Source organism: Eschrichtius robustus, chromosome 4 (assembly GCF_028021215.1).
Source record: "Eschrichtius robustus isolate mEscRob2 chromosome 4, mEscRob2.pri, whole genome shotgun sequence".
NCBI classification, from domain to species: domain Eukaryota; kingdom Metazoa; phylum Chordata; class Mammalia; order Artiodactyla; family Eschrichtiidae; genus Eschrichtius; species Eschrichtius robustus.
The window spans coordinates 37,104,420-37,124,898 of record NC_090827.1 but is presented as its reverse complement, the minus strand read 5'-3'; the positions used below and the strand labels follow the sequence as shown (position 1 = coordinate 37,124,898).

At 36.8% G+C, this 20,479-nt stretch overlaps 1 protein-coding gene across 4 annotated transcripts in view; it reads left to right on the top strand.

Annotated features, from left to right (window-relative positions):
- SLC10A7 (solute carrier family 10 member 7) overlaps positions 1-20,479 on the top strand; it is a 253,126-nt gene that overhangs the window by 1,518 nt on the left and 231,129 nt on the right. For 2 of the 4 annotated variants that reach the window (XM_068542585.1, XM_068542583.1), the window contains exons 2-4: positions 4,681-4,763; positions 10,929-11,065; positions 16,419-16,494. In XM_068542585.1, the coding sequence (XP_068398686.1) occupies positions 4,681-4,763; positions 10,929-11,065; positions 16,419-16,494 (296 nt within the window). Of the gene's footprint in view, positions 1-4,680; positions 4,764-10,928; positions 11,066-16,418; positions 16,495-17,481; positions 17,748-18,252; positions 18,346-20,479 lie in introns of those variants that run through there. The other 2 variants (XM_068542587.1, XM_068542586.1) reach the window with 2 other exon arrangements.

The following is a 20,479-nucleotide window of genomic DNA, read 5'->3' as shown; positions in this document are numbered from 1 at the left end:
GAGTAAAGCTGTTTGGGGTTACCCCGCTGAAGATACCAGTTTCTCATTTGACATAGTTTCTCTGTGAGCTTTGGGGAAACTTGTGAAGGTTGGTATTTAGGTTCTGTCCAATGAGTTCCCCTGTCCCTGCAGCTAGCCAGGTAGTAAGAATGTTGGAGAGCGTCTTTGTGGTGATCTGGAATGTATATTTCACTAGCTTCACTTGCAGACTTTATAGCTTCTAGGGTTAGATCTCTGATTCGCTCAGTGTTAAGGTGAAATTACAGGTGATGTGTGATCTTTAAGTTGAGATCTGCAGAGACTAGGTTTGGTAAAATTCCTTTTCTCTTATATTCCTAGGCTGCTCAGTGGGAAGGAGAGCTGTCGATTGCTGAATCATTTCCCTAGGGCTTCCCCACAGTGGCGCGTGTGAGATGGATTCTGTAATCTTATTTGTTCCCTCAGACTCTGCTTCTTGATGTTTTGGGAATTATTGTATCTTAGAAATATTGTTTCTCATTTTCACTAGTCCTTATGCCATTGATCTAGGAGAGTTCATTTGTTTGTTTAATTATAAAAGAGGAGACTTAAGAGCTGAGGGAACTTTATTTTAAGCTAACATGCTTCTTTTACAGCTGAAGATACTGAGACCTCAGGTCACGTGACTCACCCTAGGTCAGGTTAGCTAGCTTAGGGAAGAGGAAGGACTGGGGACCAGGATTCCCCTTTACTTAATATCAGTTGCAACATCCATCCAAATATTCTTGGCAAAAATCACTAAAAATGAATAACCGTTATAAAGAAAGACTCTGTAATAAAGACGGTTTCCATGCCCTGATTTTTAGGCCAAAAGAAGCTGAGCAGAATCAGGTAATATTAGACAACCGTGTATTCATGTGATTTTTTGAGATCTGTCCAAGTGTAAAAGTTACTGTTTCTAAAAACGAAAGTTAAACAAACAATTGTTTGGGATTTCATATATAAGCTGTCAGGCTAAGTTCTTCGTACTTCAGTTGACCTTCCCACCTGTAAAACTTCTTCAATAAAAACAAACTTCCTAATAGTACCAAATAACACTTTGACCCCATCAGTTAAAACAAGAAAAATCTAGGAACAAGGAGAGTAATGGTGGCTGAAAGTGGTCTGTCCTCTTCTGCTCTACAGAATGATCTAAAGCACCTCTTTTTGCTTGTCACTTTTAGTCAGAAGTTCCATTTTTGAGTCTGTACACTAGAATGCGTGTGCATTTTTAATGTGCTCACATTGACTGAACAATTTTCAGTCGAACAGTTTTCTAGACATTCTTTTCTCTTCAGTAGAAAGTTTTGATTGTTTTCAACTTAAGATGCTCACTTCACCTGTACCTGGATCAATACCTTAATGACTTTATTTTGAAGTGTAAGACTTCTACACTTAAAGGATCACACCTTTGCTCTGCCCTCCCTTTAAAAACAACCTTTGTAGCCAGTGGGTGAGTTATGTATGGCAGGAAATTTATAGAGGTAGGAACCCTGAAGTGAGAGAGGTTGAATGACTTTCCATATGGGAAAAAGTGTAACAGGTACTAGCATGGAAAATTTAATTTTTAGTTCCCTGTTCTTTTTACTCAGTTACATTTCATTTTAAAATATATAGAAGGTTGAAAGTAAAGAGCCACAGGAGATGTAAATTGTAGATCCTGAGGTGTAGATACTCTGTTTCATTTCCACCCAGGGGAGCCCTGAGCTATGCACATCTTAGAGTTTACCAGAGTTCAACACTGTGCCATTCATTCTCCAAGAGAAAGGCTTACTTCTTTGGAAGTACAGATTAAGGGTCTCATTTCTACCTGCATCTTAACTAAGATTTTTGCCATTAATAAGACATAAATCCTAAAAAGGAAATCGCTTCATTTTTGCATTAAGAAAACATAACCAGAAACATGCTACTGTATAAACTTAAGAATATTAGCATGAATACCTTAGATTAGGTTTAGGAATGAAATTTACTAGATGATAAGTAGATTTGATGAAACAGTAATAGTTCCTTGCATTCCTAAACATTCCAGATCATCTTCTTTCCCCACACTCCACTCCCACATTAAAAAACATGGGTTTGAAGTCCCAAAATCGCTTCATTTTTTACGGCCAATTTTTCTTTTGATGTTGCTACTCCGTTCCATTTTCACTGATAAACATTTTTTTGTTTTGTTTTGCTTTGGTTTAAGGAAGAGTTAAAACTTATATTTCCGCTTTGCACTTTGTAGCCTTCTCAAGATCTGAATCTGGTTATTTTCATGACTTGGAGGATATAATCATTACCTTGGAGAGGGGCCACATACCATTTCATAGCGTAGTTTCAACTCTCACCTCTGTGCAAATATTTACCAGCTTTTTATTTCAGCCCTGCCTGCTTCTAGTTCTGCATTCATTCACACCGTGGGCAATCCATTAGCAGCTGTCTCAAAGGGGCCTTAGGTTTCCCCAGATCAGAATTAATTCCTCCTTCCCTTTTAAAAAGATACATTGTAGGTAGCCCTGGAAGAGCCTCACCAGGTCCTTTCATGGATTAGATATCTGGATGTGCATCTAATACAAAAAAAACAATATAAAAATAAACAGTATACCCTGTCTCTAGGATTTAAAACATTCAAAGTAAGGAATCATTCCACTGAATTATGCCAGTTAGTTAATAGCTACCATGTGTATTTATATATATATGTGCATGGAGTGTAGGAAGAGTTACCTTCTTAAAAAATCCAGTTGTTGGCTAGCTAAGGTAGATGCTTTAGCTGCCCCAAAGAAACATGTGGTCTAAGTCAATGCCATGTGCTTGCTATGCAGATGCATCTTTGGACACATCGCCTAGCTCGTGCTTGCAAATATACTGCTAACTATAACCCATCCTATAGAGGAAATCTGGGGTACCACTGTGGATGGAAGCACAGTTGACAAAAACGGGTCTCACAAAAAGCAAGGGGTTGGAGGAAAAGAAAAAGGATATGAGTTTGAAAAAAAACAAACAGGATATTAAAAATTCCTGGAAGGCATTTACTTCCAAAACAAGCCAGATTCCTTGACTTTCAAATCTGCTCCTGAATCGCCTTCCTCAGCTTTTGAGGAAATATTATTTTGAAGTGTGAGCAGCTGAGACAGATTCACTCACAAGTATGGGGGGGAAAATGTACTTCTTTTTAAGTTTTTGAACCACTTTCGCTGCCCTGAAGTGTAATGCCTCTTTCCCTGCCTTCTCCCTTTTGCCGCCTTTTCTCAGATCACAGCAAAATGATTTGAGTAAATGCCAGGTATCTAGAAGAATGTACTGCAGTGTTTTTTTTTTTTTCTTTTTTCCAGCTTTATTGAGATATAATTAACATATAACATTGAATAAGTTTAAGGTGTACAATGTGATGATTTTAAATATGCAAAATGATTACCACAATCAAGTTAGTTAACACATCCTTCACCTCACATAATTATCTTTTTTTTCTAACATCTTTATTGGAGTATAATTGCTTTACAATGGTGTGTTAGTTTCTGCTTTATAACAAAGTGAATCAGTTATACATATACATATGTTCCCATATCTCTTCCCTCTTGTGTCTCCCTCCCACGCTCCCTATCCCACCCCTCTAGGTGGTCACAAACCACTGAGCTGATCTCCCTGTGCTCTGCAGCTGCTTCCCACTAGCTATCTATTTTACGTGTGGTAGTGTATATATGTACATGCCACTCTCTCACTTTGTCACAGCTTACCCTTCCCCCTCCCCATATCCTCAAGTCCATTCTCTAGTAGGTCTGTGTCTTTATTCCCGTCTTACCCCTAGGTTCTTCATGACCTTTTTTTTTTTCTTAGATTCCATATATATGTGTTAGCATACGGTATTCGTTTTTCTCTTTCTGACTTACTTCACTCTGTATGACAGACTCTAGGTCCATCCACCTCACTACAAATAACTCAATTTTGTTTCTTTTTATGGCTAGTAATATTCCATTGTATATATGTGCCACATCTCCTTTATCCATTCATCTGTTTATGGACACTTAGGTACTGCAGTGTTTGAGGAGCTCTTTGTTTCTTTTATTCACTGATGTGCTACAAATGCCTAAAATGTAGCATTGTGGTTGCTCAATGAATATTTGTTGACTGACTGAGTGGTGATTTTTCCCCAGCTTGGTCTTATTTGCTGAGCAGTATCTATTGGAACGGTGGAGGGTTACAGGCAATGGAGGAACCATGATGTGGTCCTGTTGTTTGGCTTGAGGGAATGTGTTCATTTCCTAGCGCTGCCACAATAAATTACCACAAACTGGGTGGCTTCAAACAACAGAAATTTTTTTTCCCAGAAATTACTCTGGTGGCTAGAATTCAGAAATCAAAATGTCGGCAGAGCCAACATTTACTATGGCAGATAAAATTAGAGGACCTAATATGGAAAAATGTGGCCTATTTGCTCTCCCGTGTGAGAGCAGCATTTATTTTCATTTTTCTGCTCTGAGGATACTGTGCTGCACTGGACAACCATGGTCTTCGCCTTCTGGAAAATCCTCTCTGGAGTTAGGCTGCATCACAGCAAACACTTAACTCTGTCAGGACATTAGTATGTTAGCGGCGACACTGAGATTTAAAGTACCATTTATTCTCCTCAAATGGATTCTCCTTTCATATCAAGTTATCTACAGGAAATGCCTATCTAACAGTGACTCATTTCTCTCTCTTTAGGACCACTGATGCCAGAAATAACTGTCTCCTACATTGCTGTCGCAACAATATTCTTTAACAGTGGATTATCATTAAATACGGAGGTACTGTCAACTATGGGGCACATGAAAAGCAGGGAGAAAAATTTAATTCGTGCTTACTCTTTTGAAATTTCAGATTCCTTTTGTAAAGCCGTGTGTAGGTACAGTCTGAAGCTTCACTATCACAGAAGAGAACTTGGACTGCAGCAAAGGACTTGCATTTTGTACCTATATATTATAGATACTGCATAGCTGGGCGGCATGGAGAATAAGGGTGTGTTTATAGTGGTTATGTTTTCAGTACAACAACTGAACTGAAACATCTACTTCAGGTCTTCCTCAGATTGTGGTGGTCACTATAGTGGCACTGAGGCACGCTGGAGTTACTGATGTTTAGTTAGGTTTCCATAACTTGTGGATTATCTTTTGCTTCCAGGACCTATGCTGCTCAAGTGATGCTTGTTATGTTATAATTTTTAACTAATTTTTTTTAAAGTATATTCTTTGCTGGTATATCTGTTACATATTAATAAATGTTTTAAGAGAAATGCTGGAATTTTTCATACTAAGCCACAATCTATTATGAAGACACACAGGTAATGTTATTTACTGATCTAGGTGTCACTAGATATGGGATTCTTATAGAATTAAACAAATCCAGGCATTTTTACATCCAAGAGAGGAATGAGTAGAATTTATGATTCTCTTTTGAATTGTAGTAGAAGAAAAAAAGAGGAGAAAATACCTATTTACTTTTGAAGAAATTACATTGAGTTTCTAAAGTTGTCATTCTAAGATGCTTATTCTTATGTAGATAGGGAAATCGTACTATGTCAGGATTTTGGGTTTTTTTGGAAATGGCTGTAAAATTTGTTTCAGCATTATGTCTTGCCTTTATTTATTTTAAGTTTATTTTCTTTGAAGTGTGCTTTGAATGAAGACCAAATTTAGTTACCTTCTTCTTTGACCATCCTAGTAGTGATGTGGAAAAAGCATGGTTTTACTAAATTTATGTATTCTGTAGTTGTCAGGTTGGTATAAATCTTATCAATGGGGCATTTTTGATGTAAATGGGATCCCCGTGTAGTGTCTGAGAAATCTTGTCTCAAGAATTTGAAATATTCTCACTAATTACTTGCTCTTTTGAAAACGGACCTAGAACAGGATTTCCTAAATATGTTGGATTCTAGTTTTTGGCAATTATATTGCCACGAAAGGACTGTGATTAGTGCTGAAGGGGGCCCAGGCTTTTTCTGTCAACACCTGAGTTCTCCTACTGGTTCCGAAATGTGGGACCCAGTGATACAGAAAGATAGTTGCCACTCTGGTGGTGCTGGACTGATCTTCCCTGGAGGTCTTCCTGCTGGCCTTGGCTGATGCTCTTTGTGGAACAGCTGCCTTACCCAAGTCCTCTACTTGGGACGTTGCTCTAACTACGTCCCCTGATGGCTGCTTAATGGCTACAGCTGTTCTTTATGCCATGGGAAATCCGGCAAGATTTGATTCTCTCACTCCTTTAGCTTCTTGCTTAATGCTATTCTGTCAAGCAGCCAACTTTGCGGGATGCAGGAGCTGAAGAAGGAAGAATGTCATTCTTACCAGCATTTCTCTAAGGACCGAATTCTTCTGTAAGCACCTAGGAAACCTTCAGAATCATCCAGCTAATTTGGATCTAACGATGAAATGCCTTGATCCTGTGCTTTATTGTGGTATCTAAGTAGCCATCAAAGCCACTTCTTCCATATTAAAGGCCCTTTTCAAACTAATACAACATTAAGTCATTTTCAACATCCGTTTAACTTAAGATGCCCTAGATTGCATCATGATGGAATGTTAAGCCATCTCTAAGCCCTGTTAATTTCCCGGGCAACCAAACAGTTGTAAGTTAGGAGGTAATGAACTTCTTGTTATTTGTTTTCTAGTTAACAATCTTAAACTAATTTCAGCTGGGACTACTATTTTTGTATCCTGTTAGGTCCTGGAACAGTGCATTTTTGCACACAGGAGACAGTAGGTTATAATTAACTTGCATTTATTTGAAAGCATTTACATTGGCCCCACTCAAGTTTGATTTATAGTGAACATTTCATGTAGTATTACTTATACATTGATGTAATGATGTGTATTCTAAAATTTGTTTTGTTCATTTATTAAAGTTATAAAGGGCTCTATGTTAATACTTCATGCTAAAAAGCATGCTAAATCATTTAATGCTAAATCTTCGGTTTTATGACTGTTGATTTCTAGTTTGTGACATACCTGTTGAAATGGTTTCTGAAATTTTGTTGTAGTGAAATGAAATAAGGTCACATTCGAAATATATTTCATATTTAGCTAACTTCAAACCTACAGTTTCAGAGGATTTGTTACTTAAGAGACTGTGATAAGACCAATCTCATTTAAACAAGTACCTATTTAGCGCCTGTGGCCACAAGGCACTGCCACCTTGTGCACTTGTACTTGGCTTGACACAGAAGCAAAGATGAGCAGGAAACTCAGGGCCTGAAAAGGGTCCCCACTAGGCCAGAATATACCGGCTTTCCTTTATTTTCCTAAACAGATCATTTTTTAAAAATCCCATCAGCTTAGAAATAAATACAGCAAATTCTAAACTTGAGGCTCTTGCTGCTTGTCTCCAGCCCAGAGCTATGAGGCTGACTCTCAGAAAGCAAATCCAATAAAGGTCAAATAAGGGTTAGGAGGGAAATTGGTATGTAATGAAAATATTTCTAAGTCCCAGTCAGAGCCTCTGATTTTAAGCGATTCTTGATGCTGTCAGTGAGGCCCTGGTATGTGGAGTATCTCCTTAAGTTTATTTTAATGGAATTCGACCTGTATTACATGTGAATAAATAAAATGTCATGTGGAATCAACTCTTCAATTATTCATGATGGTATTTATTTGAGTATGTGGCCCTCAATTCTACATGGATATGTATGGAATAATACTATTTTGAATTTTATAGTGTTTACTTGCTTTTTCTTTTCCAGGGCAAGCTCATTTTATCTTTAAGGTTGTATGAAGAAGATATAGAAAATATAGAACACTGGGTTTTTGTGACAGTCTTGAAAATCTTTCTTGGAAACACTTCGTGTCTGTTATTTCCCTGTTGTTAAGAAGCCCTTGAGGACCCAACACACATAGTGGCCCCTTGTGATTCATTTTGCTGGGTTCTTTACTGTTCCATTATTTTGATACAATATCAGTTGTTTCTACTGTCATTTTTCAGATCAACTAGTGTTTTCTAACTACATTTTATTTTTTATAACTTTTTTCATGATTACAAAAGTAGTCTTTCCCCATGTAGAAAGATTAGAAAGAATAAAAATAACTGCTATTAACATTTGTGTGTATTTTAGCCCTTTTTTCCCCTAAACATATTTTTTATATAGAGACTACTTTAAAAATAAAATATTTAAAAAATTGTATATATGTATATATGTGTATATATGTATACACATACTTGCATAAATATACACATACATACACACATACAATTTTATTTTTAATACATGACAGTGTATAATAGTAATTTTCCATGTAATATATTTCATTTAATTTTTCTTCATATTTGAAAATAAGATAATTTATATTTTATTTACTTTTATGAACATAAATCAAAAGGTACAAAAGTATATATGATGAGAAGTCTTCTTTTTACCCCTCTACTAAATATTCAGTTCTCGTCTCTGGAGGCAACCGATGTTAACAGTTCCTGTGTATCTTTCTGGAGATATTCTATGCAAAACATACATATGTGTATCACCCCCCGCCCCTGTCAAACTGTGGTGTTTTATACCGTTTTCCACCTTACCTTATTTTACTCAAAACACATATCTTGGAGGTTGTTTCATATCAACACGTAAAAAACTCCCTGTTTCTTTTTGGATGCTGAAAAATATTCCATTTTTGAATGTGTCTTGATATATTTTCCTCATCTTCTCTTGAATGGCATTTAGGTAACTTATGGGGTTTTGCTATTATAAACATTCTGCAAAGGATAACCTAAAAATATGTCATTTCCTACATTTGGGTATATGTATGAAGGATTAATTCCTCGAAGTAGGATTGCTGGGTCAGATGATATGTGAAGTTTGAGTTGTGAGAGATAGTCCAAGTACCTAGAAAGGAGGCAGGTGCTGGGTAAGTGTTTGCCGCCTGAAGGAATGAGTTGCTAGGTTGGTCTCGTAGGCTGTGCCAATGAGACACCTGTTGGTTAAGTAGGGAGAGACCCTGAACTTCTACATCCTTGTCTACACAGTTTTAACATAGTTTCTAATAGCTCTTAACACTCTGTTGCTACCTTAAGTTATTTAGTTATTTCCTCACTTTTGGACATATAAGTTGTTTCCAGATTTTACTGTAATAGATAATGCTGTGACTATCAACCAATTCTATATATAAATGCTTTTTATATCCTTAGGAGAAATGCCTAGACATAAAATTTCGGGGTCCAAGAATATGAATCCTATTATAGTCCTTGAGATATTCTCCCAAATTACTTTTCAGAAAAGTTACAGCGTTTTATATTCCTATGAGAAGTGTATGCAAATGCCTTTGTTACTGCCTTCTGGCTAATCATTTTATTTTCATTTTTTGAAAATAAAAAACCCACTGATATTTATTTGGTTATTTAAGAATGCCTCTGAGTGTATTTGAGTGAGATTTGGTTTCAAGACTGCTGAGAATTCTTGGAACTACTGGTGCTCAAGTTTTCTCTGGGGTGCAACTTCTGGTTCATTGTAAAGATGGCTCCTTTTATGTTAGCTCTGATCCATGGACCCAGTGTGGCCTCCAGTCTGCACAGTGTTTTCCAGTTGCCCTGCATTAGACCCAGATTTCCAGAAGTTCCATAGATGCCATTAGGGACGTATGTGATTAAACTGGAACTGCTGTGTAACATGAAGGGAGATGAATGGTGGGAGCTAATGAGACAGATTGCAGAAAGTGGTGACCAGTGAATGAGTCTGCATTAACCTACTGTTTATCACACCATGAACTTTGGCTAATGTCTCTGAGGCTAGTTCATGACTTACTTGAACTAAGGGAGGTGGGGGACATGACAGTGCTATGTTTATAAACCAGTGAATCTCTGGCAACTTTGAATGTGTTTAATGACTGCCTGCATGTTTTATATTCTACTACTTTCTGAATTTGTTTTATTTTTGCTGAATAACCACATAACGCAAAGAAATTCAAATGTAAACGCTTGTTGGTTTGTACATATTGAAATCCCAAAGTTTACCGGAGTATCCTTTTTTAGCTGTGAGACTTACAATATGTGCCTGGTGTGTCATGATTCATGCAAATCTTTTCTCTCCTGGGGCAGTGGTGTGACATGGTGGGAGAAGCAGGAGTGAGTGGGTTTGATAGAATGCCAGAAATGGGTTTGATTCTGAGCTTCACTCTCAATCTCAATTTCCTCATCAGTACAATAGGGATAATAATACCTTCCTAACTGGGTTGTTTTCAGGATTAAATGAGATAACATACATAAAGTGGCAAGCTCAGAGCATGGCACAGAGCTGCTATTCAGTAAATGTTAATAAAGAAATCTAGTGAGTAGATTTTGGGGAAAAAGCCCTTTTGAATTGTAGAATATTGTTGGGGAAAACATTTTTAAAAATTATGATTTGTGTGTAGATTTAGTAACATCTTGCCAAATTGAGGCCTTGCCAGGTCTGGTGTAATGAATAGAGGTTAATTATCAAATTTAATTAAAATTCTAGGTCCTGCCAAAATTTTTAAACAAGATTTTGTTTTAAATAGTTAAACATACATGTTTGTTTGCAGTGTCAACAATTCTGAAATCTATACTAGTGTAAAGGTAGTTAGCTTAGTCCTGTTCCAGAATTTTACAAATCTGAATTGTTGGGGTATACTGTATTTGAAAGAAATTAGAATGCTTCAGAAATTTTATAGAAAAATACTTTATCGTGAACAACTTTTTTTTTCTTAAAGTCTGTCTCTTATGCATATGCTTATAGGTAAAAATTTTAGCTATGAAATAACTCCACATTGATGGATATTAACTAGACTTATTGTGGTGATCATTTTTCAGTATACACAATGAATGTTCATGTTGTATACCTAAAATTAATATAATGTTATATGTCAATTATATCTCAATTTAAAAAAAACCTAATTCATGTGATGTTGTTTTGGTAGCAGTCTGTCTTCAGAAATAGTTTTCTTACCTTTGTTATTTTGTGTCCTTCATTTTCACAGGAGCTGACAAGTGCTTTGGTGCATATAAAACTACATCTTTTTATTCAGATCTTTACACTTGCATTCTTCCCAGCAGCAATATGGCTTTTTCTTCAGCTTTTGTCAATCACACCCATCAATGAATGGCTTTTAAAAGGGTATGTTTAAATATTTTGAAGGGTCCACTTTTAATGGGGTATCTTTAGTAACATTATTATTTCTGTGGCAACTATACACAAAAGGGCTTATGTGTCATATAAGGAAATAAAAACACTTATAACATTATTATTATTCTTTAAAGTGATAGTGTTTCACCAAGGAACTTCATTAAAGAATTTTATAACAAGAATCTTAAAATATACACTCTTGCTAAATGATAAGGTTCTAGGAGAGACAATTTTCTGTTGGGAGAAAAATGGAAGGCACTACAGGATGTAAGGTCTGTGTGCATGTGTGTAATGTAGGCTGTCAATTGGGTGCTTTACCTTTTGTGTTCTATATCTTACCAAACGTATACAGATACTGGCTGACTATAATATGTGTTTTTAAAATGCATAGGAAAGAAAAAATATATAGAGGGGACAAACATTTACTTTTTCACTTGTTCTGTTTTATGTTTGATAGGATAATTGAATTAGCAATAGATTTTTTTTCATGTTATTTTTTTCATTTATTTTTTTAACATCTTTATTGGAGTATAATTGCTTTACAATGGTGTGTTAGTTTCTGCTGTAAAGCAAAGTGAATCAGCTATACGTATACGTATATTCCCATATCTCCTCCCTCTTGCGTCTCCCTCCCACCCTCCCTATCCCACCCCTCTAGGTGGTCACAAAACACCGAGCTAATCTCCCTGTGCTATGCAGCTGCTTCCCACTAGCTATCTATTTTACATTTGGTAGTGTATATATATCCATGCCACTCTCTCACTTCGTCCCAGCTTACCCTCCCCCCTCCTCGTGTCCTCAAGTCCATTCTCTACGTCTGCATCTTTATTCCTGTCCTGCCCCTAGGTTCTTTTTTTTTTTTTTATTTTTTTTAGATTCCATATGTATGTGTTAGCATATGGTATTTGTTTTTCTCTTTCTGACTTACTTCACTCTGTATGACAGTCTCTAGGTCCATCCACCTCACTACAAATAACTCAATTTTGTTTCTTTTTATGGCTGAGTAATATTCCATTGTATGTATGTGCCACATCTTCTTTATCCATTCATCTGTCTATGGACACTTAGGTTGTTCCCATGTCCTGACTGTTGTAAATAGAGCAATAGTTTTTTATTACAATCTTTTCTCCCATTTAAAATGTTGCCATGTTTGTTAAAAGGATTTAATGATTTTTAAAAATTATTTGAAGTGGTTTAAAACTAACCACATTTTAGCATCATGGTATAACAACTATTACACTGAACTTAAAGCCTAAAGATTGCACTCTGACCTTGTCCCTAAGTTGCTATGTGACTTTGAGGAAAGTCATTGAATAGTCTTGAACCTCAATTTCCCTGTGTATAAAGTAAGGATAATCATACTTTTATTGCCTGCTTAGTAATGCTGTGGGGATATCAATTGAGATCACTTATTCATTCATTTATTCAAGTCATTTATTCAGCTCCTTCTATATGCCAGGAATTATCATAGGTATTGGAGAAACAACAGTGAACAAAATTGGCAAGTTAGTTTTGCATGTCAAGGGCACTCTAGGTGTGATTGTCAATAAATAAGTAAATGGATGATCAAGATAGAGATAAGTGATCTGAAGTAAAACTGTGTGATATGGATGGTTGAGGGGACAGGCTGGTGATTAATTTAGACTGCAGAGTTCTGGGGGCAGAATGTTCTAGGTAAAGAAAACAAAATGTGTAAGGACTGGAACAAGCCTGGTGTATTCTAGGGTCAGGAAAGTGAAAATGATGGCCAAAGCCTAATGATGTAGAGGAAGAATAATGTGACTTGGGGTTGGAAAGATGGATAGGACCCTGGTCATGCAGAGCCTTGTAGGCTGGTAAAGCATTCAGTTTTTATTTTGAGTGCTGCAGGAAGCTACAGGAGGGATTTAAATGAGAGAGTAATATGGTTCTGATTTATGTTTGCAAATGATTCTTCTAGTTCCTGTATGAAGAATAGATAGTAGAAGAGCCTGAGAGAAAACTAGGAGACCAGCTTGGAAGCTAGTGTGATGAGGGAGCAGCTCAGAAGAAAGAAATGGATGTATGGAGGATATATTTTAAAATTAGGTCTCTCAGTATCCATGGCTGGATAGGTTGTGGAGAGAGAAGGCCAGGAAGGAGTCTGGATTTGGGGTATGAACCACTAGCTGATTGGCGGCATCATTTTCTTAGCTGGGGGAGAAATAGGTTGGGACGAGAGCGGGAAATCAAGAGTGCTGCTTTGGCCAGATTGAGTTTGAGAGAATGAACATAAAATTTCACCAGAAAGCGTAAAATGCTACATAAATGTGATGACATCATTTTAGAGCAACAAGGTATGATGCATATAAAGAACCAGTATTTACCAAGTATCTGCCCTGTATAGAGCACTCAAGAAATTGGAAGATATTAACTCATTTTCATTGTATTCAGGGAACTTCCAGTTTAGTTGGATAGGTAGGATATATATACATATATATAAAACAGTAACCAATAAAATGGGGCAGCATATGATTTGTTAGATAAGTGGTGTAATCAGTTAAAGGGGAAGAGGTTCAGCAGGGGTTGTGTACTCCTAAAGAAGAGAATTCAAACATGAGACATTAGTGGGAGACAAAGATAAAAAGTTTCCTTAAGGCCAAGTTGCAAGAGACTGGAACTACTGGGCTGAGGAGTTTGAGTTTGAATCTGTAGATGATGCAGAGTTCTTAAATGTGCTAAACAAGAGAACCACATGCTAAAAAATGGTCATTAAAGAAGATTATCTGATAGTATTGTCCTGGGTATATAAGCAGAGCAGAGTAGAGTTTGTAATCACAGTATGCTAAATAAAAAAAGAGCATACAATTCTCAGCTCAGGATATTAAACTTAATGGAGTACAAACTTAGTCTACCTCACTTAGAGAAAGCTCTTCCTCACTCACTTTTTCTCCCTTCCCCTCGCAGTTTGAGAGTACACACTTAGTATGTTAACTGGAGGGAATTGCCGACTTCTACATCAAGATCCTGTTTAAATCACTGAGATAAATGTATTCTGAGCACACACTCCTTACCTTGCTGTGTTAAAGAGGAAGAGTGAAGGTAGAGAGAGCACTGAGTAAGCGTTTAGAAATGTCCAGACTTGGCGAAAAGCATCTGAAGGGGGATAATGACAACAGTCATGGAAAAGAATGGAAAGTTGGTTGTGGTGATTGTTTGGTTTATTAAGAGTGAGTTGAGCTCCACTTAACTCCAAAGTTTCAGACTGGATCATTAGGAAAAAAACTGTCCCATTGGCAGAAATAGGTTAATTGAGAGGCAAAATTGATTTCTTAGAAAATACATAAATTCAACATTAGACATGTTTTGTTTATGGTGGCAGTCATAGGCAGCTATGGATTTGGGAATGGAGGTTAGGGTTAGCAATAGAAATTTGTAAGTATTCATATAGATTCAGATTTGCAAATAATATTGAGAAGAAGACAGGAAAAAACTTGAATGGGCTGGTTTAAAAGACAGGAGATAAATTAGAATGATACTGTACTATGGCAACCAAGAGAATAGAGTGCTTTGAGAAGCAAGGAGGTAAGGAGAATGAATATAGGGAAAAGGATGTTGGATTTGATGATGGAGAGATTGCTGGTTACTTATAAGGTTACTGCTTTTACTAGAAGGGGCATAAGTCAGATTCCAGGGGAGTAAAGAGAGAATGAGCTTTGGGGTCATGGAGGTAGAGCACAACAGTGAGCCACAGTGGAAGAAGTATGATTACATCCTGAGGAGGCAACAGTACTAATTTTGAGGTTAGTTACCTACATTTGTGTGTTGAATATTCTGCCTCCTTGAAGGCAGGAATGATGTCTTATACTTTTTTTTATACCCTTGTGTAGTGTCCTACCTGTAGAAAGTATATGTATTCAGTATATATCTTAGAGATTTTTTTTTTTAAGATATGGAGAACTCTCCTTCTTTGTACATAGAGGGGAAGAGGCCAGATGAGAGGGAAAGATTGAAAAAGTTAGATTGAAAATACCTGAGAGGACCTGTTCCTTGTATTGGTGGTAGAGAAGCCAGAAGGCAGAGAGCCTGGAGGGGTGGGCCATGGTAAGGCTTCAGCCCTGGATTACAGAATAAAAGTTTAACCCAAGATAGGTGATTTTGTGAGTTTGGTCATATTATTTAACTCCTTTCTTAACTTCAGTTTTTGGAAAAATGAGAATAATAATAATATTTATCTTAAATACTTGTGAGGAATAAATGAGTAAAGTGTCTAGAACAGTATCTACTACAGATGGTAAAATCTCAGTAATATTAGTGATGTTGATGGTAATGATCACAAGGAAGGCTCAGAGATTGGGAATTCATAATCAGATAGACTACTTCATCACTTGGGAACACAGACCTTAAAAGAAGACCACGTTAAAGTGAATTGAACTGGAAGTTCCCTATACGTTTTTTTCTTAAGTTTTCAGTCAAAAATTAATGAAAACTTTTTATTTTTTCTTACTTCAGAGCCAATATAAATTCATTGCATAAAGATTAGACAATATATTATTACAAAAGTGAATAAAAATGACCTGTGATCCTACATTCAAAATATTAGTCAGATACTCTGTGTCCTTGATTCCTTGTATAAACTTTCCACTTTAGTTGGGCTTTGTCCCCAGAATATATATTCTGTATGAATGCTGAGGAATGTTTTTTATCTTTAATACTTGGATTTACTACTCATAATTTCATTTGCTTGTCATGCAATGTGTTTTCTATTCTAAACTAAGAGAATAGAATTCTTGTCACGATCTTGGGAGTATACACATAGTTTAATAAAAACCAAATTTAGAATAGACACTAGAATTTTCTATAGGGTCTGAATCTAAGAAGTACATGATTGTGTCATGCCTATTTTTATAATGATATTACAACAGCATGAAAATGTCTTTTATGAGATGAAAGTTTGAGAATTGCTGTTATATGGAAAAGAATCTGCAAGAGGTTTTAAAGTTTTATTTTTGCCAAAAACCTTCCTATAAAAAATGTAAGGAAAAGATACCTGAAAATAACTGACTATATACACTTACCAAATGATTAACCATTTTGGTTATCTTTCAATGACTACACTCACCGTAACCTGACTGTTTTTTGAATTGTATAAGAGCTTAAATAATTTAAAAAATAAAATCACCCAAGTCTGTGGAATGGAGTGAGAGCTTCTATTAAGCCACGCTGCCTCATGTAGAATTGTCTAAACTCGAAAGGGCATGTGCATCAGTAAACGTTCTCCTATTTTCATTTACTCAGCTCTGCTATTTTAGAATGAATGTAGTGAAAACTATTTATAATTGAAAACAAAAGCCTACTTATAGTTGCTTATTTTTTTCTTTTTCAGGTTGCAGACAGTAGGTTGCATGCCTCCCCCTGTGTCTTCTGCAGTGATTTTAACCAAGGCAGTTGGTGGAAACGAGGTAAGTCACAGGGCTAACTTTGTTTAAACATAAGTGGGTGCTATGCTCTTATTTTATATTTTATTTTATTTTATTCTATTCTTTTCTATTCTATTCTATTCTATTTTATGATGGAGTCATGTCACAGAAAACACATAACCAGAGCAGCTTATGAAAGAAGTGGGTGGATTCATGTATTAGGATGATGCTAAAATTGACAATAATGAGTGGAGTTTAGGATTTCAAAGAGAAGAGCAAGGGAGGTGAATGAAATAGAGATGGTGATTTTTCTACCTCAGTGGGAAATGAGGAGACAGAAGACAGTGAATCCAAGGCAAGGGACTTTCACATCTGAGACTCATGAACTGAGGACACCCGCTACGGCCATTCCTTAGTTCTTAAAAAATTTGTAGCAAACTAAATTCATGGAAAAAGGGTCAATATAAGTTTAATGGCAAATGAAGATGATATAAAAAAGGAGAAATTAGGCCAGGTTTCTAAGATGAGTTCAAAGAAATTATTCCACTACTAGGAAACTGTGGCCAAAGATGAGTGCTTATATATTGGGATGGCAGTTGTCCATTTCGGGAGCTACTTATAGGTGGTTTTTCTTGGCTGAAAGACCCTACGACTTTATACTGAGGGACTCTGCTTTGTAGTAGCTTATTCCTCCTTTTCCACTAATATTTTATCATTCAGAAAAGAATACTATTGAATGAGGGAGGATATAAATGTTCCCACTGCAATTTGTTCTTAGGATTTTGCTTTCTTTGCATCTGTTTTCATCTTTAGTCACTTTATTCAGTACCTGCTATATTCCTTTTATAAAACAGTTTATTGAAGTATCATCAACATACAATAAACTGCACAAATTTAAACAATTTAACATTTTGACATATGTATATACTTGGGAAACCATCAACACAATTGAGATAGTGAACGTGTTCATCACCCTCAAAAGTTTCCTTGTACCGCTGTGTAATCCCTCCCTCCTGTCATCTTCCCCAGGCAACCTCTGATCTGTTTTCTGTCACTATAGATGTTTGCATTTTCTAGAGTTTTATATACAGTAAGTCCCCTACATACAAACCTTCAAGTTGCAGACTTTCAAAGATGCGAACGTGCGTTCCATCGATGTCAAGCGTGAGTGAAATTGCACCTTGCCCTCCGTCTCCTATTGCTGACAGCTCTATCCTCTCCCACCTCCTCTCCCTCCTCCAGTCAGTAACTCTTCTTGCCTGTTTACTCGATGCCAGCCCCTGTATGCCAGCTGTTGTACTGTAGTATTGTACTTTTCAAGGTACTGTAGTGTAAGATTAAAAATGTTTTCTTTATTTTTGTGTTTGTTTTTTATGTACTATTTGTGTGAAAAGTATCATAAACCTATTACAGTACAGTACTATATAGCTGATTGTGTTAGTTGGGTACCTAGGCTAACTTTGTTGGACTTACGAACAAATGGACTTACGAATGCGCTCTTGGAATGGAACTCGTTTGTATGTAGGGGACTTACTGTAGCGGAATCATGCAGTGTGTACTCTTTTTTTTTCCTTTTCGTCTCTTACTCAGCATAATTATTTTGAGATTCATCTATGTTGTGTGTATTAGTAATTCAGTCCTTTTTATTGCTGAATAGTAGTGTTTTGTATGGATATGCCACAATTTGATTATCCATTCACTTGGTGATGGACATTTGGGCAGTTTCCACTTTTGGGCTATGAACGTTTGTGTACAAATCTTTAAGTGGACATATACTTTCTTTCTTTTGAGAATACTTAGGAGTGGAATGGCTGGATCATCTAATAGGTGTATGTTTTAGCACCTTTCAGCCAAGGGAAGAATCACCAGTAAATATAAGTCATCTATAAACAGCTTCTGAAGTGGACCATATCTGTCAATATATAAACACTCTTCTTTTACCACCAGTGTATGTTTAACTTTTTAGAAATTGCCAAAGTATTTTCTGAAGTGGTTGTATCATTTTACATTTTAAATAGCAATATATGAGAATTGCAGTGTTCTACGTCTCATCAATACTTGGTATTGTCATTCTTTTTAATTTTAGCCATTCTAATATGTATGTAGTTGTATCTCATTGTGGTTTTAATGTAATTTGCATTTTCCAGTGACTAATAGTGGTGAGCATTCTTATCTTTCCATGTGTTTATTTGCTATCCATGTCTTTCTTGGGGAAATGTCTATTAAAATTTTGTTTTTTAAAAAATTGGGTGTTTTGTTTTCTTATTGATGAGCTTGGAGAGTTTTATATATTCTGGATACAAGCCCTTCATTTTATCTATATGCTTTTAAAGTGTTTTCTCCCAGTTTGTGTTTGTCTTTTCATTTTCTTATCAGTGCCTTTTGAAGAGCAGAATGGTAGTGGAAAAAGTAAAGGATGGTTGGATTCTGTATGTATTTTGAAGATGCAGGATATGCTGATGAATTGGATGTGGGGTATGAGAGAAAGAAAGGGGTCAAAAATGACTTCAAGGTTTTTGACTGAGCAGCTAAAAGGATGGAGTTTGCTGAGATGGAAAAGACTACTATGTGAGAGCCGCTTTTGGGGAGTATTTAGTCTGGGTAGGCAAGGCTATACTGTGATAACTAAGAACTCCAAAACCTCAATGGCTTGTTAAGCATACAAGTTTATTTCTTGCTAATGGTACCTGTTCCATGTTGGTCAATGGGAAGGTCTTTGCCATCACTAAGGAAGCCTGGTTGGTGGAGGCTCCATGTCTTGAAGTACACCATCTGGATGGAACACAAAACATTTTCAGTTGCCACAGCAGGGAAAGAGAGAGATTGGAGAATCACAATGGGCTTTTCATGTCCAGGCTGGAAATGATACATGGCACTTCTGCTCACATTACGTTGGCCAGAACAAGTCATGTGGCCTTATCATGGGTTGTCATTCCTGTGCCCTGAAGGGGAGGGGAGCTGGACGTTGATGAACACTTGTAATGTCAGCCATATGGTAAAGATCAAGAGCTTATTTTTTTGATGTGTCAAGATGCCTATTACATATCCAAACAAAAATGTCAGTGAGCAATTAGAGATACAGGGGTTGAGAGTTGAGGGAGTGGCCTAAACCTGGTGACATAAATTAGGGAGCCATCAGTGAATAAATTGTATTTAAAGCCAAGATTGAGGATGAGATTCCTTAGGGAGAGAGCATAGATAGAAAAGAGCAGAGGTTCAAGGACTGAGTCCGGGAACCCTCCAACATTAAGAGGTCAGGACAATGAGGAACCAGCAAAGGCAACAGAGAGTATAATTAGTGAGACTGAAGAAGAAACGAGAGAGCATGGTATCCTGGAAGCCAGGTGAAGAAGGGGTTTGAAGGAGGAGGGTATGATGAGCGGTATCAAATTCTGCTGATATGAGTTGTGTAAGATGAATTCCGAGAATTGACCATTGAATTAAGGTATGTGGAGGTTACTGGTAACCTTGACCAGGGTGGTTTTGGTGGAGCATAGTGGCAAAAGCTTGTAGAGTGGGTTCAAGGAAAACAGGAAGAGAAGAATTAGAGACAGGAGGTCTAGACCACTGTTATGAGGTCCTTTGTGATAAAAGGGAATAGAGAAATGGGACTATGTTTAGAGAGGGATGCGGGGTCAAGGTATTTTTTTTTAATGCAGAAAGGACAGTGTATTTCTATCATGATGAAAATCATACAGCAGAGAGCAAGCTGTGGATTTAAGAGAGAGTGCTGGAGTAGTTTATTTGATCAAGTGGGAGACAATGGTATTGGGTTGTATGAGTTTCAGTAGGAGCTTGGACCATTTATTCATAATAACAGGAGGGAAGGCAGAGTGCTTGGCTATAGATCCACGTAGATGGGTAGAAAGGATACACTTGGGAGTTTTTTCTGACGACTTTCATTTTTTCTCAGCAGCAGAGAGTGATGATGGGGATAAGTGCTATTAATGTTCGAGATGAGACGAGAAAATGTGGAATTGCCATGTAGATGGGGAGAGTGAGTCAAATGGAGAAGATAGTAGCATTG